General features: G+C 39.0%; 1 protein-coding gene across 3 annotated transcripts in view; it reads right to left on the bottom strand.

The window, feature by feature from the left end:
* The window catches only part of LOC125452668 (cytochrome b5 reductase 4), a 105100-nt gene that overhangs the window by 34982 nt on the left and 43176 nt on the right, over positions 1–26942 (bottom strand). For 2 of the 3 annotated variants that reach the window (XM_048531337.2, XM_059645263.1), the window contains exons 5-11: positions 24173–24223; positions 14576–14627; positions 11797–11854; positions 2337–2430; positions 1879–1911; positions 1244–1366; positions 312–452 (exon numbers count right to left, since the gene is read on the bottom strand). In XM_048531337.2, coding sequence (XP_048387294.2) covers positions 312–452; positions 1244–1366; positions 1879–1911; positions 2337–2430; positions 11797–11854; positions 14576–14627; positions 24173–24223 — 552 coding nt within the window. The remainder of the gene's footprint in view (positions 1–311; positions 453–1243; positions 1367–1878; positions 1912–2336; positions 2431–11796; positions 11855–14575; positions 14628–24172; positions 24224–26942) is intronic. The other variant, XM_048531338.2, reaches the window with a different exon arrangement.

Below are 26942 nucleotides of genomic sequence, written 5' to 3'. Positions count from 1 at the left end.
ATAAAATTGTTTGGAAGATCCTTCAATTAAAACCAAAAATCACCAGGCAAAATGTTCCTGTAGGACAACTTGCCTTGAGTATCTGCATCCACTGGAATCCACATCCTCCCAGTGGAACAATCACTCACTGGTAGATTTTTGTGAAAAGGAAACCTAATAATTAAGAAATTATTCAACATATCTTCATGTTTAACTGTTGCCCCTTAGGTATTTCAAAAAAGTTACAAACTAATCATGTTAACTCATGTAAAACTGTTTTGCAAGTCAAATGTTCCTAGCAATGATGAATGTGTGTAACTATATTGTTGTACCTTGAATGTTACTTTTGAGATAGATGTGCTGTCCAATCGGTATTGTCAAACAACACCCAACAGGTAAGTGAAAGCACAATAATCTAGTGTCATGTGACACATCCATCTTCGACAGTAGGGTGCATTTCCTGTAAAAAAGACCTAGAGGCAAGTGTGAGGAGTGGGAGAAACAAGACATTAAAAATGTTAAACAAAATGACTTAAATTTACAACTTTGATTGTTTTTCTTATTATCATTATAATGTACCACTGGATTGGTACAAATGGAATGTCTAATATGCTTCTATAAACCCCCATGTGATCAGAATGCTGTTCTATGTAACAACTGTCACAAACCGATGAATAACTACCTTAACATGCTTTAAAAGACATGCACTGCAGCTTGTGTCACATTATTCAATTCAATGTTTAAACATCTACAGGTTTATTTACCACCAAGAAATGATTATAGTCTTCAGACATAAGGCTTTGGCAAGGAGGTCTGTTAATGAGGAAGTTGATTTAGTTACAGGTCGACGTCAACCAAAGTTTTCTTTCCAAGCAGTCATTTACCTATCATGGAATGAGACCTGCCTCCTATTCTAGTTTCATATTCTGCACATGGATTGGAGGAGCCCTTTTGCTGCAGAACCATAATTCTAAATCAATCTTTATCGAGTGAGGTTTGAAAAATGATCCTCAGAGCATCGCTATTTCCGAAAGGAAATGGTATAGTAACATAAAAAATACGATTCCACACAATGTGGGAGATGGGATTACATGCAACTCTACCTGTCTGAAAGATCATGATAACATTTCTAACTATATCCTACACAATGGTTTCCAGAGAACCTTGCATTTTATATCTTTCACTCAGATAACAATGAACCCTTCAGATGAAAAAGAAATCTTTCAACATGTAACTCAAATGATGAAAGTATACATATTCATACCTTGATCGGTCCTTCTTTTGTATGAGTTATGAAGCTCCCGAGGATGTCCAAGATCACTCCAAACTATATTGTTACACTTTTTCAAATTCAGTTCTATTTTTCCCACCCTACTGGTACAGTGAACTTTAAAAAAAAAAGGGCAATTTATTTCTAATTAACTGGAAATGGTGCAAATGAATTCAGAACAGTATGAAAGTTGTAAATTAAATTGCTAATACAATATTAGGCTGTAGCAAAGATTGTAATTACAATAATATATTTTGTTGTCAGGGGTGGTGGTTAAGGCTAATTTTGCACGATGAGAACATAGCAGGAATTCCACACCTAAGTTTCTGACATATTGTGGGCAGAATGAAAATCAAGTCAGTATCATGAACTTGGAAAATTATCTTTGAATTTCAGGTGAAAATCAGAGATTCCAAAATGTAGTTATATATTATTGATGCGGTTTCCTAGAGTCATATTAATAGGATATTTAATGAGTTATTGATGTAAACATACAACTACAGTCTAAGAAAATAAATGCAAAAATATTATCTTGTATTAACGAAAAATTCATCTGCAAGTATGAATACTTGTGAATGATAATTTCATTATTCTCTGAAAGTAGCCAATTGTATTAAAATTTTACATACCAGAAATTGCCTCTTGGACTTCATGACTTAGTTCTATACAAAAACAATGTATTTGTTAGTATCAAAAACCATTTCAAAATATATGAAGTAACAGAAAATCAGAAATTTATACAAATAACAATCAGACAGTAAGAACTTGATATTCTCTTAGGGTGAACAAAGACCACAGCTGGCTGAATGAGCAAATAGCAACGCATTGAAGCACACCATATATTAATTGTGTTATGATCGCTGCTGATGTCATGACTGGATAAGTCATATCCCAGAATTAAATCTGGTGTGATAAATCCTAGTTTGTATTACTTATAACTTAATGAGACGGTCTTTCTCTTAAACATAAGCACACAAGGCTGCCAATTTTAAATTAGGAACAAATAGAATGTTTTGCACAAACGAGAAAAACAACCAAGCTACCTACATTGAACTGCTTGGCCAACAGCAAAGAACCTCCTACATACCCAGGTGAAGGAAATACGAATATTCTGGTTGACGAACTTCTGTTCTCAGCACACCACCTTCCAAGTCTACAATTATGGAATCCGAGTTGGTATCCTTTGAAAGAATTTTAGTTCAATTAAGAACTGCTGCAAATTCTACGCTACCAAATATTAACAGTTTTAGACTATGAGATATTTAAAATTGCTCAATTCTTACACATATTGAGCTTCAATTACTAACGCCATTGTACATATCACATAATTGTAACAGATCCTTCCTTTAAGGGAGGTATTAACGTATAATTTGAGAGCTGGTAAGAGAAAAGATGGCCATTGAAGCTGGGCATCCAAAATGCTGAACTAGTCCATTGATGTCTGACAGAGAAGCAATTTTGTCATTCCTGTGCTAACTGGCCTCAACTTAACATACACCTGACCAAAAGTTCAATCTTCACTGAGTGTGGCAGCATCTGTGAACAAAAAATCACAAGTTAACATTTTTGATCCGGTGATCCTTCCTCAGAACAAAAATCTTTCAATCTTTCCTCTGAGGAAGGCTAACTGGACCCGAAAGTTAACTCTGATTTCTTTTCTTCACAGATGCTGCCAGACATGCTGAGCTTTTCCAGGAACTTCTGCTTTTGTTCCTGATTTACAGCATCCGTAATTCTTTCAGTTTTTCGTCCACTCTTTATTACATGGCAACATGTACACTTGTACAAACATCTCAATTAAGGACAGGCAATATGACAAAAAAAAAGTAATCACATTCACTTGAGCACATAAGACTCTGGGGTGATGCAGGTGAACTGTTAAAGATGTTTGAAGAACCTTATTGAGTTGATCGAGAGGAACTGCTTTCTCTGGAGTTCCGAGGAAGGAAACATAACCTTAAAATTATAGTTAGGCCATTCCAGGGAGGATAATAGAAAGTACTTTTTTGAAAAAAAAAGACTGTTGAGGCTAAGCTAATTTAAAATTTTAACATGTAGTTAACAGATTTTTGTAAGGCTAGGGTACTAGGAGTTACAGATCCATGGCTGGTAGATGATGTGTTATGATACAGGTCAGCTGTGATCTTATGCAATGGCAGAACATTTTTGTGGGGATGTATGATTTCTTCCAGTTCCCAAAACAGAAACATCACCTTTCATTTAGAGACGCTACTTTTGGAAAAATATATCAAAGTTAAGCTTGTAGTCTTTAGGAAAGACTTGATTCCTTCATGTAAAAGCCTTAATCTGACATTAAAGACACTATTAATGAGTAAAATGGTAATTCCTAAGTCAAAAATGATTTTCAGTCACTGCATTCATTATTTAATCTTATTTGCAAAAGCCAGTTATTTTCTGGTTAAGTATAAAGACCTGGCGAGTGTTTTATTTTAACTTGAGTTCATTGAGGTAATTCGATTAAATTTTGTCAGTTTAGCTGTGGTTTATCATTCGATTAAATTTTTTCACATTTGTAACAACTCTGTGAATAATGGCGGCGATGTTTCTACTGCACTACCCCGATGGGTCATGCATGACACTGTACAGATATCATTCCATAAGGGCAACTAGTTCTTCCTGCAACGCAACCAAGGGAAGGATGGAGAATAGTGGAACAGCAGAAGTGGTGAGGTGTCTCCAGTGAGCAAGTAGAAACTATAGAGGGCAGGAAGGATTAGAAATCTGGTGGGATGAAGTAGGTGAAAGTCATTCAATGGGCATGATACATACAATATTGAGAGTTGCAGTCCATGCATTCTGGTGAGAGGCATGTGTTGTGGCAGAATTTGAATGACTGGTGGCCCTGAGAGAATGGGGTAGCAGAGTGAATGTGGCAGCACTTACCCTTGCAGATAACTTGAACTTCTTCATGCATTGTTGTGCATTTGTTTCCAGCTGGGATACTGCACTGGCCTCAGCCACTGCCTGGGTTCAGATTGGCTCAGTCTGGTGGCATGGCCTCCTTTTGGGATCAGTAGAAGAAGCAGTGTCTTTTGCAACACCTCAAGATGCTTTTCAGTGAACCAAGCAGTTAACTTCCCTGTCTGAGCCACTTGCCTGAGGGTAATGCTGCAGAACCGGAGCATGAACAGCAGTTCCTAGTATGCAATGTCTGAAATGGTGTGCAGCTGGGATTGAAATATGGCTCTGGCAGCATAAATGTCGCAAAGCCTTAGCAGGCCAAAGCACTTCCAGCTCTCCTGTCACACAATTCCATGGGATCGGCATAGAGGTGGCTGGTTATGTAATTAATGGGATGAAAAGTAAAAATATTGAGAGAGAATAGTTGCCATGGGCCAAAGTGGAGCACACGCCATGAATCTTACTTGTGAAAACACTTTGCTTAAAAATTGGAAACCTCAGTTCTATGTTTCAGAACATAATATACTGAAGGTCAGTGATTTTCTGTTTTCATGGAAAACTATATGGGTTTGTGCCTTCCAAAAGCCAATAAAATTCCACAATCATTTTTAATTAAAAATGACTTATTCAAACATGTTACCTTGAAGGATTTATCTAGACTACATAAGGAGAAACTATTTCCAATTATCCAGACACATTGGTAGCCTGAGGGCATGGGTTCAAGGCAAGAACATGCAAATAGTTTTGCTCTCCCATTAACAGTTATAAGTCCTAAAGAAGAGCCTTAGAAATCAAAATGTTGTACTTTCTGCATATAAGGTATAACCGCATGACCACAGCTAAACTGACAAAATTCTTTGGTGAAAGAATGAGATAATTGTTAAAAGAAGAACACTTGCTGTTATGAAAATATACTTTCAAAAATGTGCATGGCAATGTGATAAAGTTACTGACAAAATTAAAGAGATTGAAGGCAGTGTTGGTACAAAATTAACTGAGGGACAGAAAGCAGGGAGAAGTGATGACTAGTTTTTTTCTTGAGTGGGAAATATGCCTCATGCTATTTGAGGAATCAGTATTCAGCCGATTGCTCTTTCTAATATATGAATTGGATATACAGAGTATAATTTCTGAGATTGCACAGAACACAAAATTCAAAATTAAACAATGAAGGTAAACTTCATGAGACATACACATAAGTGAGCAAACACATCACAAGTGAAATTTAAGACCGAGACGTATTGAGTTTCATATTTTGAGAGGAAGAATGAAGAGTGGCAATATTAAATAAATAAAATAAATTCAAAGTGGATGCTGTAATAAAGAAACCGCAGGTGTAAATAACTCTAAATATACGAGATGCAGTTTCACTAATGCCTTGTACTGTTGCAGCGTACTTCTCTACATTATTCCTTTAGTGAGAAATGCCAAAATTCATTTCCCTTATTTCCTGCTGCACCTGCAAACTAGTTTTCTGCGATTCAGCTTGAGGACACCCAGATCCCTCTGCACCGAAGCATTCTGAATTCTCTTTTCATTTATATATTATTGCTTTTCTATTTCTCCAACCAAAATTATTCTGAAATAGGGTTATTGGACTCAAAGTGTTAATTCTGATTTCACTCCACAGATGTGCCCAGACCTGCTGATTTTTTCCAGAAATGTCTCTTTTTGTTTCTAATCTCTTTTCATTCTGTCTGCCACACTGGCTAGTGCCTCATAGCCTTCTCAATTTATATTATCTGCTCCCTCCAATCTGGTTCTTTTGATCTATTTGTGAGTGTTGGATAAGGGTGTCATTGTATGGGAGCTTGCATTCTTGTTCTATGCAGCAGGCCTTTGCAATTTGGCTTTCACAAATTTCATGAAATTGGGCCAGCATCTCCATGACTCCCTAGTTCATAGCACCTCACAGGAGTCATTTACCACAGTCTGGATTTGGTAGCCTTTTGAAAGGTAAGTTCAAAAGTTATTATATATTCCATCCATACCTCTTCCATATTTCTTACGCCTTTCCATACTATCACCATAACACTTCCATACCCATTAAGGCAATAAGATGTAGGAGAAAGGGTACACCTTTCAGTCCAACAATCTCATGGATAGGGGGAGTGGACTATCCTCAATTCTACTTTCCCTTACCCTTCTGTAACTACCACTGAGAAAAAGAAATTCTCCTCCTCTCTGTCTTAAGTGGATGACCCCTTACTCCAAGATTCTCCCAGAAAGGGAAACAATTTCTCCACATCCAATCTGTCAAGCCTTCTCATAATCTTATATTTTTCAATCAGGGCACCTCTCAATCTCATAAACTCCAATGAGTACAAGCCCAACTTACTCAACAACTCTTCACAAAAAAATCCCTCCATATCCAACATCAGACTAATGAATCTTCTCTGGACTGCCTCTAATACCAATATATCTTTCTCTAGATAAAGGGACCAAACCTGTTCAACAGTATTGCAAGATAATAAAATGTGAGGCTGGATGAACACAGCAGGCCCAGCAGCATCTCAGGAGCACAAAAGCTGACGTTTCGGGCCTAGACCCTTTATCAGCTCTGATGAAGGGTCGAGGCCCGAAACGTCAGCTTTTGTGCTCCTGAGATGCTGCTGGGCCTGCTGTGTTCATCCAGCCTCACATTTTATTATCTTGGATTCTCCAGCATCTGCAGTTCCCATTATCACTGATACAACAGTATTCCAAGCTGTGATCTGACTAGAATCATAGAGATCAACAGCACAGAAAAACGCCTTTCAACCCATTGAGCCTGCATTGGTCAAAAGTAACCACCTAACAATTCTAATCCCATTTTGCAGCACTTAGCCCATAGCCTTTATGCTTTGACACCTCGAGTGTACAGCTCAGTACTTCTTAAACGTTATGTGGGTTTTGGTCTCTTTCACTCTTGTAGGCATGGAGTTCCAGATTCCCACTACCCTCTGAGTGAAAACATTTTTCCCTACATCCTCGCTATACCACCTGCTCCTTACCTTAAGTCTGTGCCCCCTAGTCCCTGAGCCCACCATCAAGAGAAAATGTCTCTTTCCTATACATGCCCCTCATAATTTTATTCACCTCAGTCATGCCCCCTCTCAGTCTCCTCTGCTCCAAGGAAAATAACTCCAGTCTATCCAATCTCTCTTGATAGCTAAAACTTTCTAGCCCAGGCAACATCCTGGTAAATCTCCTCTGCAATCACGTTCTTTCCATAAAGTAGATTCCAGATCTGCAAATAATACTCCAGCTGTGGCCTAACCAACATTTTATACAATTCTAGCATTATCTCCCTGTTCTTAAACTCTATTCTACTAATAAAGAAGAGTATTCCATATGCCTTCTTAATCACGTTATCTATTTGCCCTTCTATTTAAAGGGACTAGTGGACATGCACACTAGGGTTCCTCTGATCCTTGGTGTTTCCCAGCTTCCTACCATGCATTCTGTTATCTTGTACAGTTTTAGCAAGATCTCTCCACTTTTACACTTCATTCTCTTAGAAACAAAAGGTCAACATTCCCAAGATCCCCAAATCCTTCTGCACTTCAGCGTTCTGCAGTCTCTCCCTGTTAAATTTTTGGCTTTTCTGTTCTTCTTGCCAAAGTGCATAATGTTATATATTCCATTGTTATAATCCATCTACCGCAGTTTTTTTCCCCACTGACTTAATTGCTCTGTCAATTCCTTGTGTAGTCCTCACTATTTGCCTTCTCACCTGCTTTTGTGTCATCTGCAAACTTGGTGATAATAGATTCACGTTCCTTACCCAAACCATTAAAATACATTGCAAATAAGCATTGCCCCAGCATTGACCCTGTGGCACTGTACTAGTTACAGGTTGCTGTCTTTAAATTGCCCTGCTTATCGCAACTCTTTGTCTTCTATTTGCTAACAACCCCAACATGATGGGCTCTCATCCTATTAAGTTGTCTTAGGTGCAGTATTTCTTTGAATGCCTTTTGGAACTCAAATATATTATACCCACTCTTTTCCCTATCCTGCTTGTTACCTCTCCAAAAAATTCTAATAAATTTGCTAGGGATGAAGTTTTTGTGAAGTCTTGATGACACTGTTTAATGTATTTCTACAACTCTGCTATATATCTTTTATAATAGACTCAAACATTTTCTCGAACAATGTCAAGCTAACTGGCCTACAGTTACCCATGTTTTTGCTTCATATGGGAGTGTTACATTAGCAGTTTACCAATTCTCTGGGTACTTATCCAGAATCTATGTATTCTTGGATGATTACTACTAGTGCATTCACTATTATGTAGTTACTTCCTTTAAAATTCTAGGTTGCAACACATCAGGTCCACAGATGTTTTGATCTTTAGCTCCAATAGTTTCTCTTATACTTTTTCTCTACTGATCGTTATTGCCTTCATTTCCTCCTCCACCCACTACCCGTTTACTTCCTTGATTATTAATTCTTTTTGAAAGGCTATTAGCTCTCAAATGCAAAGCATTTACTCAAATCTGCCATTTACTGGGTTCCCAATATTATTTCTTCAACCTCACTCTAAGAAGCCTACATTCACCGTTGTCTTTCTTTCTGTTTATATATGTAAAGAGTAATTTCCTTCTTTTCTGTTACTTCATTGTTTGTCCTCATTCTTAACATTCTCTCTCCATTTTCTGATGGCCATTTTTTGTTGGCTTTTAACAAGGTTTTAAATTTCACATTCCTCTGATTTGCTACTAATTTTTGCCACAATGTATGTTTTCACTTTCAATCTGATGCTATCGCTATCTTCCTGGCTAAGCCTGGTCAATTTATCCCCTTCCTGGAATCCTTATTCCTCAGTGAGATTCTATCTTTGCTGCGTGTCATAAGCTATTTTCTTAAATATCTGCCATCATTCACCAACCATCTTTTCTGTTAAACATCTTTGCCAGTTCACTCCAGCCAGGTAGGCCTTTCCATGTAATTACCTTCATTTGCATTTAGAATAGTTGTTTCAGATCCAAGTTCCTCATTCTCAAATGGAATGTTATTTCTACTTTAATGGTCACTGTTCCTTAGGAGATTACTCTGACATCTTCTAATAAGCCTGCCTCATGATACATAGCCAGATTCAAAATAACCTGATCCCAGGTTAAATCCACAACATATTGCTCTAGGAGGGTATTCTGAATATGCTCTGTGAATTTTTCCTACAGCTACCTGTGCCAATTTGATTTTTCCAATCTACAAGTCTAAAGTCACCCAAGATGAATGTACTGCCTTTTTTATTCTCCCTCATTCTCTCTTGAGTTATTCACTGGATCCTACAGAGCAGCATCTATAGAACAGTTACCTTTAGGGCCTTACAGACTACTCCCATTAGTTCTGTCTTCCCATTGTCTTTGCTTGCCTCCACACATATGGATTCTACATTATCCTATCTAACGTCACTTAGACTAGATATCTCACTCCACTGCTGCCAGAATCTGTGGTCTTAGACACACCGATAACATTTGGCTGGATCATGGGCAAAAAGCACCAGGGTAGGAGGGGTTTCATGGTATTTTGTCGTATTCTGGGATGGTAGGAATCAAGGGGCTTTAATGCTTGTTTGCTCCTGCCTACTTTATCCTATATTTCCTCAGTTTATGCTGATTTCTTCTCTAGCTCTTCTTTCGACTTTTATTCCATTCTATGATTCTGTTCTGTGTCGTGCATTTTATTTGCACTAAGCAAGTGCAGCAATCTTCCTATTTAAGGAAACTGGAGTGGTGTCTTGGAGTTAGTTAAGACTTAGCTTAAGTTACTTGGGCTTGACAGCAGTGCAAAGCTGATGACTGCAATGATAGGAGATTGAGATGATTTAGTAAGGGGGTGTTTGGATTGAAAGAGTCAGGAGTGGAAGACAGATGAGCAGATAAAGGACTAGAGAGAAGAGGTGCAAAGAAGATAGCAGGCTAAAGTGGTATGGGTAATTATAAATTAAGGGGAAGAACAAAAGAAGCTATGAGATGATGAACATGAAATCTGGTATTATTCTAGTAGAGGAAATAGTACAGAATTGGCAGCCTGCAGGCTTAATTTATCCTAGGTTTGTCCCTCATATTTGTTTCTTTTTGATTCCCTTCACCCACTGTTCCTTCCCAATTTCACCCTTCTTTTCCATTTTTTCCTTCACTTCTATTCACACCATTGCTCCCCTCTTTACTCACACTTTCCCCACTCCATTCCTATTATTCTTTCACAAAGATTTTAACTGCAAAGTCAGTTTTAGGCTTAACATGCATAAAAAATAAGGTCAAATTTTGCATAAACTTGATGGCATCCGGTGGTAGCTCAGTAAACACTAATGATGTCGTGGGAGAATATGGGCATCACTGAATAAGCCAGCATTTAATGACTATCCCTGGTTGCCATCAGGGAAGTGATGGGAAGCTGCCTTCTTGGACCACTGCAGTGCATTTGCTGTAGGCAGATTTACAATGTTGTTAGGAAGGGAGTTGCACGAGTCTGCCCCAATGACACTGAAAGAGCAGTGAAGGTGGTGAGTGGCTTGAAGGAGAACTTGCAAGTAGTGGTGTTCCCATATGTCTCCTACTCTTGCCCTTCTAGGCAGAAATTATTGTGGGCTTGGAGGTGCTGTCTAAGGAGATTAGTGATTTTCTGCAGTGCATCTTATAGATGGTGCACATTGCTGCTACTAAAGGTCAATGATGGAGGGAGTGAATGCTTCTGGACAGTGCCATTCACATGGACTGATTTGTCCTGGATAATGTGAAGTTTCTTGAGTGTTGATGGAGCGGCAGTCATCCAACAATTGGGGAATATTCCATCACACTCCTGACTTGGTCTTGTAGATGGTGGACAGGCTTTGGGGAGTCAAAGGATAAATTATTCCCAGTGGGATTCCTAGCCTCTGGCGTGGTTGATAATAAAAAGTATTTTACAATATTTTCAAAAATATTAATTAAAGAAATTCTGCCCTGAATGTTCTAGAAGTCTTCAACTGATGCCTGTATTTCATACTCAGAAATAAGGAGGCAACATCAGTAACGACTGGAGAATAAAACTTGAGTTCAGAGGCAATCAAGATTAAAATAAATAGTTTATTGTTCAGAAAAGCTAAGTGGAACAAATATTATATTTAAGAGAATTGTGTGTACAGGCTTTTAATCACAAATATTTCAAAATAGAAACTAATGGATAATGAGATGCTAATAATAAATTGATTTCAAATGTCGAACCAGATTTTTCAAAGTTATCAAACTTTGGATTCACAAATTTTAAATCCCAGAATTACTTCTAAAACTTTGTGGAAGAATTTCTGAAAAGACAACAGAGTGAGAACCAATCTGCCATTTTTTTATGACAGAAACATGACAGATCTCAATTATAGCCAATGTTATAATTTGTCAAAATATCTTTCAGGGTTAATTTTGCTGTATATTTGTACATCTTTTTGAACGTTCAATTATATACGTTTTCAAAAAAGATGACAGCTGCTTAATTGAGAAGTTAAATTGACCTTCAGAATTATTCAAAGTCTGAGGTTCTCCTCTTTTCTCTGCAGATTTCTCGACATGTCTATGATAAGCAACACTATTACAGCCAGCAAAGACTACTCATTAGTTTATCTAATGTTAGTTCTAGAGGTGCTTTTATTCTTGAACACATACCTTTTGTTTGGTGTAAATAACAACAGTGATTGCGTCCTCTGTCTGAAACCATTCATATCTGGTAAAATTGTTTAAAAGAGAGAATTTGAGTTGGATGGCAATACCTTTTGAATTCAGCATATAAAATACATTTTCATGGCGAAACTGAAGTAGCATTCATAGCCTCAAAAGAGTTTTACATGAGACAGAAAGCCTGTGAAATGAGATTCTTCACATGAAGTTGACAGAGGAGATTTAGCAGAAGGATACAAGATACTGAGCAATAGAGAAAAGACAAATACAAATTCTATATCATGGCAAGCCATTGGTGTAGGTCATCAAGCAGTACAGCACAACACGATGAGAGGCACAAGTGTACTTTAGCGAAGAGATGATGGTATCTTTACCCAGATTTCCCCATGCAAATTCAGTCCTTATCAAAGTGCACAAGTTTTAAATGCCTTCTGAACAGGCAAAACAAATCACTCTGCTTTATCAGGCTACAATGTGATTCAAAAATAAAGTCAGCCAATACCTTATCAGGTTAAATTAAGGCTTGCATTAGTGCCCATTCCTTCCACCCACATCACAAGAACTAACTTCCTTCCTACCTATTTCTGTGCCATTCATAAACTTGGATATAATACTTTCCTTGTCCAAGTCATTAATATACTGTAAATAACTGTGACTCAGCACTGATCCCTGTAGCACTCCACTACTTACAGGTTGTCATCCTGAAAATGCACCACCTTATCTCAACTCTGTCTTAACTATAATATTCAAAATATTCACAAGGCATAGAAGCAGAAATTAGGCCATTCTATCATGGCTGATAAGTTTCTCAACCCCATTCTCCCATTTTCTCCCTGTAACCTTTGATCCCCTTGATAGCCAAGAGCCTATCTATCTCAATCTTAAATGTAATCAATGACTTGGCCTCCACAGCCTTCTGTGGCAGTGAATTCTATAGATTCACCGCTCTCTGGCTGAATAAGTTTCTCCTTATCTCCATTCTAAAATTCTCTTACTTTAAAGCTGTGCCCTCGTTTCTCCTACCAATGGAAGCATCTTCCGAACATCCACTCTGTTCAGGCTATTCAGTATTCTGTAAGTTTCAATTAGATTCCCCCTCATCCTTCTAAACTCCAATGAGTATAGTCCCAGAGTCCTCTAGTTAGTCAAACCCTTATCCAGGCTAGTATATTAGCTTCAACAGAGTGGCTTCCTATCTTATTAAGTAGCCTAATGCTTTCAGAAAATACAAATATATTATATTTGCCGTGTCCCCTTTATCTATCCTGCTTACTGCCTCCTGAAAGAATTCTAATAAATTTTCTATGCACGGCTTTCCTTCATGAAGCCAAGTAAACTCTGTTTGATCATATCAGACATTTCTAAATGGTCTGCATTATAATGTACTCTACCATTTTCCCAACAGAGGTTAAGCCAGCTAGCTATAGTAGCTCATTTTTTTTTTGTTTTGCCCTGCACCATCAACCCCAAACCTTTTGAATAAAAATGTTGCATTGGCAACTTCTGATCCTCTGGGACTTTTCCAAAATCTAAGGATTCTTGGAATATTACTACTGGCGCATCCACTACCTCTGTAGCTACTTCTTTCAGTATCCTAGCATAGATCCTATCAGGTCCAGAGGACTTATCAGTCTTTAGTCTCATTACCGCCCCAAGAACTTCTCTCATGATAAGAATTGTGTTAATTTCCTGTCCTCCTTTTGCCCCTTTCTTACTTAAGTTTACTTAGTAATGGTCTGGACAAGGACTTCTGATAAATTGGTGATGAAAACCAAGTCCTCTCTCCTAATGTCTTTGTGCTTGCTGGCCTTTGTTGGCTTCTGGTCATACAATTTAAAATTCTCATACTTGTTTCTAAACTTGTTATATACTTGTCTCCTAGACCTCGCACCATCTTGGCCCTGTAACTCTCCGAGATAGCTAAGCTCTTTAATTCTGGTGTTGTGTATGCCTGATTTTAACGGCTCTACCAACAATAACCACACCTTTAATCACGTAGGTTCCAAGCTTAAGAATACCCTCCCTACTCCTTTCTACCAAACTTTCTTCTTTTAAGACAGCTCCTTTATGATCAGTAAAAGAACAAAGGGAGGATCCAGGATTTTCTAAACACAGAGCTACTAGAAACAAACAGTTGTTGATGCTCGATCAGTTGCTAATTTTAAATCTGAGACAGGTAAATTTTTGTTAAGCAAAGGTCTCAAAGGCATATATGCAAAAGACAGGTGTATGCAGTTGGGCCATAAATCAGCCATGATCTCATTGAATGGTGAACAGGCTCAAGGGGCTGAACGGCCCACTCCTGTTCATACATAAACAGCAGTGGATATACAATCCATGGCAGCTTCTGAAAATTATGGGAGAACTAACTGTAAAAAAAATTAAAATAAGAGGAAACAGCTGAACAATGATCTAAATTGGAGAGCTTTTCCAGACATACCACATGAGCAATGGGTCAAACAGTTTCCTGCTTTGACAAAAAATTCTACAGTTTAAATGGTTAGTGTAACATTTCTGTGTGTAACTTGAACAGAGCAACTAAATCATTTAAAATATACAGGTTAATATCTTAGGTCAACGTATGAGTCAAAGGAATGCAAAATTTGTTATTCTGCTCATTTACGTATCCAATAACATTACTGACAAACATTTTTCAAAAAGATATGAAGTACTGAAACTATATGCGTAGACACATTAAGTCACTTAAGATACAAAACTGCTAAGACTTAGTGTCAATTCACACAATCAAAAGAACTATAACATTTACCTCAAAGGAATATTTTTTGATTGTTTTTCAAACCTATCTGGAACATTTGTACCTGTGAGAAATATTTAGAATTACAAAAATATATGATCTACATAAAGCGGAGAGTTGTGTAAAAATGACGTTACGATCACATTATGCTCTACATTTCCAAGAGATTGTGATGCCTGTCAATTTCAAAGTGAAGATGGTTTCCATAAATTCCTCCAATCTGTAAGGATAGTGCGGTTGTACTTTTACGTTTTTAAAACAACGGACTCCAATGAAAAAGAACTGCTTTCAAAAATAGGGATTTACCAGGATGGCTGCATAATTTTACAGCAAGGAGTTTGGTACCTTTCATGAACTCTTTTGGTGGGTAAAGGTTCCTGCAACTTGGTGATAATCCAAAGCTGAGCAGTTGTTTACAAGTGAAGCTGACTGGTTCTCAGTTAACTGAGTAAGTTGTAACTGGAAACAACAAAGACATTAACACATAGAGAAGAAAAGATACAGAAGTGTGTACAGTTGTTTTCCCCAGCAGAAGCTACCTGCTCTCTGCAGTAAAATGCTCAATTAAAATACAGAGCAAACTAATTACCTTTTCTGCAGCCGTTACAGGGAACTGTGACTTTTGAAATAATGTATAGAGACATTTTACAAGTGAACTATACACTCTGTACAACTTACAAACCAATGAAAGCATTCAGAGAAAGATAACCAAGCAACATGGGCCAGGCTAGCTAAAGTAGGATTGTCTCAACATTGAACCATGAAGCAAAGGCCACAGCACTGACTTTGCAGTTCTTCCACCTCTGTGCATGTGAGCATGTGTGCTTGTGAGGAGTAGTTTTTAACAAGATGAGACTTTTTGGGTTGTAGTGTTATATACCAATGATTTGCCTGTTTAAATCATAATCAGTTCAGTTTATCTGTAGTTATGGTCTAATAACTCGTAATAGACTATGATTCTTGCTTAGCACAGAAAACCGCGCTATGTTTTCCATCAACCTTGGTCTAAAAATCAGGTAAATTAGGCAAGAGTGCACATTTTTTTTAAGGAAAGTTAATATTTGGTACAACTGTGGAAAAAGCAAATCTCAACTTATGGCACACTATCCTAATGGGTCGTCACAGACATTTCCTTTGTAGTATACATGGGGGGGGGGGGGGGTGTCTTGTGGGACAGTGAAAATGTCTCTACCTCTGAGCAATGAGGCTGGGGTTCAAGTCCCACCTGCTCCAGAGAAATACAATAACATCTGAGTGGATTTATTAGAGAATATCTACAAGTCAGATAATTAATTTGACTAACTGCAAGTGAACCTAAGTGCCTTAGTGAATGACAGAGCAAGCACCATAAACACTGTGCTTATATGGGTGCCAAAGTTAACAAACTTACGAGCGACCTTGTTAAATAGCATAATCATTGTCAACAGGCCCAATGATCAAACTGTTCCAGGTGACACCAACGTTTGGAGAATTCTTTTTGGAATTCATTCACGGGGATCTGGGCATTATTGGCAGGGATAATACTTATTTCCATCACTAATTGCCCTTGAGGAGCTGGCAATGATCCACTATCTTGAACTGCTGTAGCCCATAAGGCAAAGGGTGTAGCAGTTTTGATTCAACTGAATGATTTAGTAGTAATTTTAGAATCAAATACATTATTGTGGAACCAGGCAGCGGGGAGAGGGTGCAGAAACAAAGGTGGTGGTTGGGAGATGGTAGGAAGAGGTTGGTGGTTAGATGAGGGAAATTGATGGTGGTCAGGGGTGTGAGAAGGATAATGGTGTAGCTTGTTGGCTCTGAAGAACTGCTCCTCCCTTATGGATTAAGTGCTGCTAGACTGCTTTTAGCTGCCAAATGTTTTAGAACTTGGGACATGCTGCCAACAAGAGTTAAATGTAGAAAAACAACTAAACAGAAGACCATTAGTTCCTTAAATTATTTTCACTTCCCTCCTTTCTCCTCCAGACTGTCTTTCATCCTGCAGATTTTAAAACTGGAAGTGACCAAGTTCAAGATGGGTTGAATCCATTTTAAAATTATTAACTTGCCACCTGAACAAAATTCATTCATTTTGGAGTTAAAACTGTCCCTAATTTACATGGTCAATGGCCTTTAATCAGAACTGGCAGAAGGTCTGCAACTTTTGATCTCTCTATTTACGTTGGAGAGTTTCCAGAATTTTTTTGTATCATTTCAGATGTATATCACCTATAGTTTTGTTTTGTCCTGCAATATATGGCAAATTTGGAAAATTTTGATGAGATGGTGATGAAAACCTATTTATTGCTGATACTCAGGTTAAAAGAAGTATTTTATAGCTCCACTTTAAAAGGGCTTAAACAAAGGAAACAAAAAATTACTAACCACAAACTCTCCAACTGTTCTTCACTTACAGGATGATTATATCATATTTCCAGCTGCTGGCTACATATGGATAATATTGTGATATTAACGCGGTCTAGTGGTATTATTGTCAAATTAGCAATCCAGAGAAATGTTTCAGAGACCCAGGTTCGAAACCCATCATGATAGAAGGTCGAATGTGAATTCAAAAAAAAATCTGGTAAAAGCATTCAGCTACAGATACATCTGTCTGCGATAATTACCCTAAAAGTGACCGACACAGTCCTTGTTCAGATGAATCCTGACTTCAGATTGGAAATATCCTCCACCATGTTGTGCGGCACTATCAACATGCGCAATTCAAAGAGTGTATCCACGTGGTTTAACAGCAGCAGCAGCTGAATCATGCTCCAACACAATTTGTGGCCTTGTGGCTTGGTATATCTCTCACTCTGCCACTACCAACCAACCCTGGTTCAAAGAAGAGTGCATCACAACATGCCAGGAACTATATCAGACATACCAAAAATGAAGTGTCAATCTTGCGAAGCTACACCATAGGACTACCCGAGTACCAAATACAAAAGCAGCAAGTGATAGCCATTACTAAGTGGTTCCAACCTGTCACATCTAATTACGAATGGCAGTGGACAATTAAATACTTGCTGGAAGAGGAGGCTCCACAAATTGTCACAAACTCTCTGGAGAAAAAACTCCCTGAGCCTTATTCATCATGGCAGGCAACTTCAACCAAGCCAACCTCAACAGAGTGCTGCCAAAATACTATTAACACATCTCCTGCCCCACGAGAGGACTGAACATCCTGGATCACTGTTATACAGCCAAGGACGCCTACTTCTCCATCTACTGTCCACACTTCAGAAAATCAGATCACAGTGCTGTGTTCCTCCTCAAAGCTTACAAACAGAAGCTGAAACAGGAGGATCCTTCACAAAACGAAGTGTCATGCTGGTCCGAGGCTACAGAAAACTGTCTCTAGGGTTGCTTGGAATTGATGGACTGGGCCATATTGAAGTACTAAGAAAATCTAGATGAATACACTGCTACCGTCATGGACTTGATTAGCAAATGTGTCTAGGACTGTGTGCCAAAGAAGTCAGTCCAGGTGTTCTCCAGCCAGAAACATTGGATGAACCAGGAAATCCATTCCCTCCTGAAGACCGGACATGCAGCATTCAAGTTAGATGACACAGACCGATTCAGAAAATCCTGATACGTTCTCCGCAAAGCCAGAGACATCAAGGGGCAACACTGGAGCAAGTTAGAGGCCCAAGCCAACCATACGGACTTTTGCCGCCTGTGGAAAGAAAGTAGGAAAACACATCCCCAACTATATCAATGGAGCAGAAATTGAGAGGGCTCAGAGTATCAAGTTCCTAGGAATGATGATAACTGATGACCTGCCCTGGAATTCCCACCCAGATGCGATGGTCAGGAAGGCGCAACGCCACTTCTTCCTCAGGCGGCTCATCACCAACTTTTACAGGTGCATCACACTAAGTGCAAGATAGCCTGGTACGGCAAGGTCTAAACAACATAATGGGATACAAAATGAAGCAGTGCAAGATAACAGACAAAGGCACTTCCCTCCCTGATGCATTCAATACTTTCTATGCTCGGTTTGAGTAGAACGCCAGCACCTCAGTATCACCTGTTCCGACGGGCCCAGGCACATCTACTTCATCTGTCACCACTGCACACGTCAAATTAGTCTTCCTGGGAGTCAACACAAGGAAAGTGATGGGCCCGGACAGAGTTCCCAGCCATGCACTTAGATCCTGTGTGGACCAGCTGGTGGAGGTATTCACTGACATCTTCGACTTCTTCCTCTTACAAGCCAAAGTGCTTCACCTGCTTCAAGAAGATCATCATCCCAGTGCCTAATAAAGCACATGCAACGTGCCTTAATGACTACCACTCAGTGGCTCTGACCTCGATAATCATGAAGTGCATCGAGAGATTGGCCATGGCCCACATCAACTCCAGTCTTCCAGCCTGCTTCGATCCTCTACAATTTGCCTCCTGACATAACAGGTCCACAGTGGGCCCCATTTTCTTAGCCCTGCACTCATCCCTGGAACATCTGGGCCACAAGGCAACCTATGTCAGAGTCTTGCTCATCGATTACAGCTCCGCCTTCAACACCATTATCCCCTACAGACTAATCTCAAAATTCTGAGACCTAGGTTTCAGCTCCACCCTCTGCAACTGGGTTCTCAGCCTTCTGTCCCACCAACTGAAGTGAAGATAGGCAACTCCTCCACAGTAGCACTCAACACTGGAGCCCCACAAGGATGCGTTCTCAGAACCCTACTGTACTCCCTGTACACTCACGACTTTGTAGCCAAATTCCAAATGATGGTTGCTGACGACACCACTGTGGTAGGACAGATATCAAACAACAATGAGTCCGAACGCAGAAAGGAGATAGAGGGCTTGGTGATGTGGTGCATTGACAATAACCTCTCTCTCAATGTAGGCAAAACTAAAGAACTGATCATTGTCTTCAGAAAGAAAGGAGGAGAACACATCCCCATCTACATCAATGGAGCGGAGATTGAGAGCGTCAAGTTCCTAAGGAACGACGATAACTAATGACCTGCCCAGGAGTTCCCACATAGATGTGATGGTCAAGAAGGCACAACACCTCTTCTTCCTCAGGTGGCTCAGGAAATTTGGCATGTTCACAAGGTCCATCACCAACTTTTACAGATGCACCACAGAAAGCAAACTACCCTGTGGATGCAAAACGGCCTGGTACGACAACTGCTCTGCCCAGGAGCATAAGAAACTATAGAAGGTTGTATGCACAGCTCAGCTCATCACGGAAGCCAAGCTCTTATCCCTGGATTCTATTTACACTTCTCGTTACCACGGAAAGGCTTCCAACATCATCAAAGACCCATACCACCCTGGTAATGTTCTCCTACAACCTCTTCCATCAGACAGAAGATGCAGGAACTCAAACACATGTACTAGCAGGTTCAAGAACAGCTTTTTCCCTACTGTTATTAGACTGACGAATTGATTCTCTAACCTCAAATAATGTTGATCTCACCTCGTGCATGTCCTTTGTGTTGTAACATATGTGTCAATGCCTTTTTTAAACCCTATTATCTGTATGTTCTTGCTTATAATGATTTGCCTTTATTGCTCACAAAGCTTTTCACTGTTCTTAGATAAACTTGGCAATAAGTCAAAATCAATCAATCTATCTATCTATCTATTAAATATTCTCATCCTCAGTAATGGGGGAGCTGAGCACATCTGTGTAAGAGGTAAGGCTGAAGCATTTATAACAATCTTCAGCCAGAAGTGCTGAGCAGCTGATGGAATTTAACATTGATAAATATGGAATTTTATTCTTATATATGTGAGGTGATGCACTTTGGAAGAAGCAACAAGGTGTACTCAAATGAATGCAGAATACTACGAAGTTCACAGGAGCAGATTGATCTTGGGGTGCTGTTCCACTAACCTCTGAAGGTGGATGGACAGTACGGTAGTTAGGATGCTTGCCTTTATCAGATGAGACATAGATTATAAGAGCAGTGATGTTATTTTGGAGCTGTTCGGAACTTTGGTTAGGACACTGGGGAGTAGTGCGTGCACTGTATGTAGGAATGTGATTGCACTGGAGATGATGCAATTGAGATTAACCAGAAGGTTGACTGTGATGGAACATTTCTGTTATAAGACCATAAGACATAGGAGTGGAAGTAAGGCCATTCGGCCCATCGAGTCCACTCCGCCATTTAATCATGGCTGATGGGCATTTCAACTCCACTTACCCGCACTCTGTTTAAATTTACAGGGTGAATAGTCAAAGGTTCAGGAACAAAGGGACACACTTCTGAAGAGAAAGGCAGGAAATTTAGATGGGCTTTGAGGAAAATAAATTTCCCCCCGAGGGAGGCGGGTGAGCTGGAATGTATTGCCTGCGAGGTAACTAAGGCAGGTAAGTAAACTCACAACCTTTAAAAAGTACTTGGATGAGCATTTGAAGTGTCATGCCATTCAGCCAATGGACCTAGTGTAGTAAAGCGGAACTAATGTATTTTTAGTAGTTGTCGTACTAGTAGTAGTGTATTTTTTAAGCGTACAGGTTCAATGGGCCGAAAGGCCTCATCTGTACTGTATGAATCTATGATCTATTTTGACATCCTCCAGGTATCCCCAGCATCAGAAATGCCAGTCTTCAGCCAGTTTGATTCAGTCCATGTGATAACAAGAAACGGCAAGTGGCAATGGATACTGCAAGGGCTATGAGCTCGGGCAAGTGGCAAGTAACATTTGTACCATATAAATGTCAGGCAAAAGAGAATCTAGCCATCATCGCTTGGCAGTCAACAGCATTACCATCATTGAATACCCCCCATTAACATCCTAGGGATCACCATTGACCAGAAACTGAACAGGGCTAGCCATATACATATCGTGACTACAACAGCTAGGCTAAGAATCATGCAGTGAGTAACTCACCTCCTGACTCCCTAATGCCTGCCCACAAGGTATAAGTCTGGAATACAATGGAATAGTCCAGTTTGGTTGGATGAGTACAGTTGCAACAATCCTCAAAAACCTTGGCAGGACAATGCAGCCCGGTTGACTGACACAATATCCACAAATATCCATTCTTGTTACTTCCCACATTCGGTAGCATTTATGAGAAGCACTGGAGAAATGCAGCATGCCTCTTTGGCAGAATCTTCCAAATCCAAAACCACTACTATCTAGAAGAACAAGAGCAGCAAATACATGGGAAAATCAACATCACATATTCCCCTCCAAGCTGCTCACCATCCTGATTTGTAAGTATATCACCATTTCTTCAGAGTTGCTGAATCAAAAACCTGGAACTCCCTCCCTAACAGAAATTTGGGCCTATCTACACCAAATGATCGCAGACATTCATTAAGACAAGTCAACTTCTGAGGGGACTTAGAGATGGCCAACCCAGCAATGTTCACATCCCAGCAGCCTGGTCAAAACACTGTCAGAATTCTGCTTTCCTGATGCCTAATGTGCTTCAATACAGACTTGTTGAGATTGCACCTGAGTATTGTGTACAATATTGGTCTTTTTACATAAGGAACAATGTTGCATTTCCTCTAAGAGACGTACAAAGACTCAAGACAAATTCCATAAGATAATACTGGAGCAGAATTAGGCGATTCAGCCCATCGAGTCTGTTCTGCATTTGATCACAGTTGATACGTTTCTCAAATACACTCTCCAATCTTCTCCCCATCACCTTTGATTCCATTACCAATGTAGAATATATCTATTTCTGTCTTAAATACACTCAATGGCTTGGTCACCACAGCCTTCTTTGGCTCCACAGATTCACCAACCTCTGGCTGAAGAAACTCTTCTACATCTCAGTTCTAAAGGGTCATCCCTTCACCCAGAAGCTGTGCCAACGGGTCTGGGTCTGTCCTACTAATGGAAACATCTTCTCCACATTCACTCTATTCAGATCTTTCAGTATCTGTAAGTTTCAAGGAGATCCTCCCTCGTCTTTCTAAACTCCATCCAGTGCAAACTCACAGACTTCAACTGCTCCTTGGTATGGCAAGTCTTTCATTCTCGCAAATTTCCTCTGAATCATGTTCAAGGCTGGCACATGCTTCCCTCGATACGGGGCCCAAACCTGCTCACAAAAATGCAGTCTGACCAGAACCTCATACAGCCTCAGCAGTACATCCCTGCTCTTGTATTCCAGCCCTCTCGAAACGAACGCTAACATTGCATTTGCCTTTCCAACTGCCAAATGAGCTTGCATGTGGATCTTAAGAGAATCCTGAACTAGTATTCCCAAGTCCCTTTGTGCTTCAGATTTCTGAAGACTTTCCCCGTTTAGAAAATAGTCCATGCCTTTATTCTTCCACCAAAGTGCTTTAATTAATCTTGCAATATATTCCATCTGCCACGTCTTTGCCCACTCTCCTAGCCTGTCCACCACCTCAACACTACTTGTCTTTCCACCTCTCTTTGTGCCATCTGCAAACTGAGCAACAATGCCTTCAATTCCTTTGTCCAGATTGTGAATGTACAATGCAAATAATCGTGTGCCCAACACTGACCTCCACAGAACTCCATTAGTCACTTGGTGACAACCTGAAAATGACTCCTTTATCCCTACTTTCTGCCAATCAGCCAATCCTGTGTCCATGCCAGTATCTTCCCCTAAGACCGTGAGCTCTTATCTTAATTAGCGACCTCCGATGCACCACTTTGTCAAAGGCCTTCTGGAAATCCAAACAGATCATGTCCCCTGGCTATCCTTTGTCTAACTTGCTTGGTACTTCTTCAAAGAATTCTAACGAATTTGTCAGGCATAGCCATGTCAGCCCAATGTATCATGCATTTCCAAGTACTCTACAATCTCTTCCTCAATAATGGACTCTAATCCAGAGAAATCAGGATTGTCCTATGAAGAGAGATGTAGGAAACTGGGCCTATAATCTCCAAAATTTATTTACCAGGAGAAGTGATTGAATGAAGCACATAAAAGTATTAGAGTTGGGCAGGGTAAATGCAGGAAGAATGTTTCCCCTAGTAGGGGCATCTTGAACTCAGGGATACAGTCTCAAAAAATAAGGGGCAAACAAGCTTGGAGTGAAACATGGAAGAATTTCTTCACTCAGAAAGTGGTAAAACTTTGGAATCCTCTATGCCAAGGGGTTGTGTAGGCTCAATCTGTAAGTACATTCAAGGCAGAGTCAGTTAAATTTATAGATACTAATGGCATCATGGAATATGGGGATAGTTGTTTTGTTTTATTCACTCATGGGATGTGGGCAATACTGGCTGGGCTAACATTGCTTTTGGCAACAAGGAACCACCACTTATTAGTGAATAAAACAAATAAAGTTAAATGGTAAAGCAGGTTTAAGAAGCCAAATGGCTTTAACTTGCACCTATTTTCTATGTTGCTATGCACAAACCCATTACTTTTTTTAAGAAGTCCCCATATATATTTATTGAATGAAACATGTGAAATTTTAATTTGAATTCTTCTATAAACTATTCTGAATTTCAGAGTAAGAAAAAAGAATTCAATTAGTTAATTCTGAAAAATAGTACTAAACGCACTTAGAGTGCAAGGCCTGCATTAAGCTGTCAGAAACGTCAGCTTGGGGTAACAACATCAAATCCGAATAGAGGACTTTATGAAGCACAAAATAAAATGATGAACTGGTGATTGTTGTGTTTGGGGACAAGTTTTTTTTTACATACCATTTAGTAACTTCTGCTTTGGCGCTTTTAAACCAGACTGATTTTCAAAAACTACGGAGAAAAATAGAAAGATAAAATTATTCATAGCTTCACATGAATACAATGACATACAGAAAATTGACATTGTACATTATTGCTGTAAGATATCAGTTTTAATTAATTCTGGAAACAAAATCTGAAAAATATATAAAGAAGGAAATTTCTCAGAATTATGCTGTTTTCCTTGAATGTTCCTCAAATTATTTATTTGATGTTTCTTGCTGCTCAGGAGGTTTCTTGGGTGAAAGTAGGCGGGAGTGCTGCTAATCATGCTGTTAGGCTACAATGTGTCTGAGTAAGCACAATCAACAGACCTACTTGTCTCATTCTAACCACTGTTGATGGGTGCTGGAAACAGCACAATAGCATAAGGTTACACACAAAGCTGCTACAAGTTGAAATAATGAAGCATACAATGAAGGGTCACTTGTAAAATTAAATATCAGTAAATTCCATTTGCAGGCTGTTGTCTCTTGCCCGTTACCTTGCCACTGTTTGAGATAAACCAGACCATTTACAACACTGGCTTTCTATTTGACTCCAAATTGAGCTTCCAATCTTATAGCCATTACAATGTATAAAAGACATTTGGATAAGTGCATGAATAATTAATGTTTCGAGTAATATGAGACAAAAGCCGGCAGATGGGACTAGTTTAATTTGAGATTATGGTCGGCATGGGCTGGGTGGACTGAAGGGTCCGTTTCCATGCTGTATGACTCTATGACTCTATAACTACTACACTATCAATAGCAGCTACTTCAGCTTCATAATATCACTCAACTTATTTCATTTGTTGTTTGCCTTCAATATCTTTGGTGTCAGGACTTTACAGGCTAACAGACATTGATATGTTTCAAAAAGGTTTAACACTTAGAATGCAAAGAAATTAATACATGAAGGCATAGCTGCAGCACTGAATTATAACAGGATAACGAGCTCAGATTCACATCATAGGCACATTCACATGGGGTCAGGGAAGCAATGGAGTCACAGCATGATTCAAATTTTTGAAATTAATGAATTGAAAACCTAAAAGGTATCACCATCCACTCATACAAATACAAATTCGCTCACCCACAAACAGATAACCTGTGTCCCTAGTGCAAATTTTAACTTTGATATGGACCATTAGAAATATTGCGTGCATCCAAAAATTGCAATCTCTCTGATCTTTGAACAGGGTAGCTATCACTATAATAACTGGAGTATAACAATGTTCCCAGAAACCTACCATCGCAACTCAATTGAGCAGTGCACTGGAGAGCATGCCGCGCCATTCCTAGAGTTGAAACAAACTTGCTTAAAGCACCAAATTACCCAATTTTACCTGATCATCTAGTTCAAATTAAAAGACCACCCACATCAAGTTTTTATTAATAAGAAACTGTTTATTGTAATTAATCTGTTTTCAATGGCAAAAAAGAAACACGAATTGCTAAGTTATACCACTACACTTAAACTTCACTGCTTTATAAAATTCCCACATACATATAAACAAAAGCATGAAGAGACAGGGCAATTTTTTATCGGTGGAAAAGAAGGGGGGAGAAAACAGGGAGAAAGTTTGATCACACCAATCTGGACCACATGAGCTGACATGTTGTCTTCTTTCAGTTCCTTCTGCTTCCTTTCAGTTCTTTGATGAGTTGAGATTGCTAGCATATCAGTATTGCCTTTCATTCACTGGTTATGAATTTGCCACTGGTTGTGAAGGTATATTTCCCACATTTTCCTGTTAGCTGGTAAGCTGTAGTTCATAATGGTATCTGGGAGCAGTTAATGGGAAACTTTAATCTACACTGGAAGGGGACAGAGAGTTTGAGGCATTTTCTGTTTGTAGACTAGATGTCTCTGCTCTATTGTCCACATGCAAGTCTTAAGCTGCTGGCTGAGCAATCTATCAAGAAGTTGTCAATATGCTTATCTCTCAAAGCCACGAAACTGGTCAAATGAAAAACGAAAGGATATTCTCTGAGCAAAACTGCCCTGAATAGGAGCCAACATGTCTAGCATCCACCTTCACTGCTTAAATAAGTCAATATTGTGCATATAAATAACTCACAATGAATTCAAGTAACTTGTGTTTTAAAACCGTGAATCTTCTTTCATAACTTCTTTGGTTTAAAACTGCATCTTTTCCCAATTATTTTGTTTCCAGTTCAAAAAGTAAAAATAAAAAATACAGTTCATAAAAATAAAACCAATAAATGTTTTATCTCAAGATATATGACACAGACAACAAAGCAGGGAAGTTAAATCTATTCATCCTTTATACAAGTCTACTCGATCTTTTTCATTGTTCTTTAAATCATAACTTATTCCATCATTTTTACATTCTGGACAATGTGTCTACTCCTGCATTATTTTTACCAGTAATATGAACAATCTTTACATCTAATGGAAGAACTAGTAAACTCCATCTAGACAACATCATATTTTTGGGTTTAAAACATTTCAGTGATTACAGTCAGTTTAGATGATTTTTTTTCATTATAACCCTGCTGTGCATAATCTTCAAAACATTGAAGTGCCAATAATAATACCAAAATTTACTTTTCTGCTAGAGAGGACTTTCTCTGACATTAGCTTAATTAATTAGAAAAGTACACCACAAGTTTCTCTGTTTAATACAAATGCACCTACCCCCATTGGCATCAAATGCTCTTTTAAAAAGTTTGGTAAAGCCAGGGTGGCCAATACTGGCACATTTATTAGGATGCTTTAGGTT

The sequence above is a fragment of the Stegostoma tigrinum genome, chromosome 4 (genome assembly GCF_030684315.1).
Source record: "Stegostoma tigrinum isolate sSteTig4 chromosome 4, sSteTig4.hap1, whole genome shotgun sequence".
NCBI lineage: Eukaryota > Metazoa > Chordata > Chondrichthyes > Orectolobiformes > Stegostomatidae > Stegostoma > Stegostoma tigrinum.
This window is presented reverse-complemented; position numbering and strand designations above follow the sequence as displayed.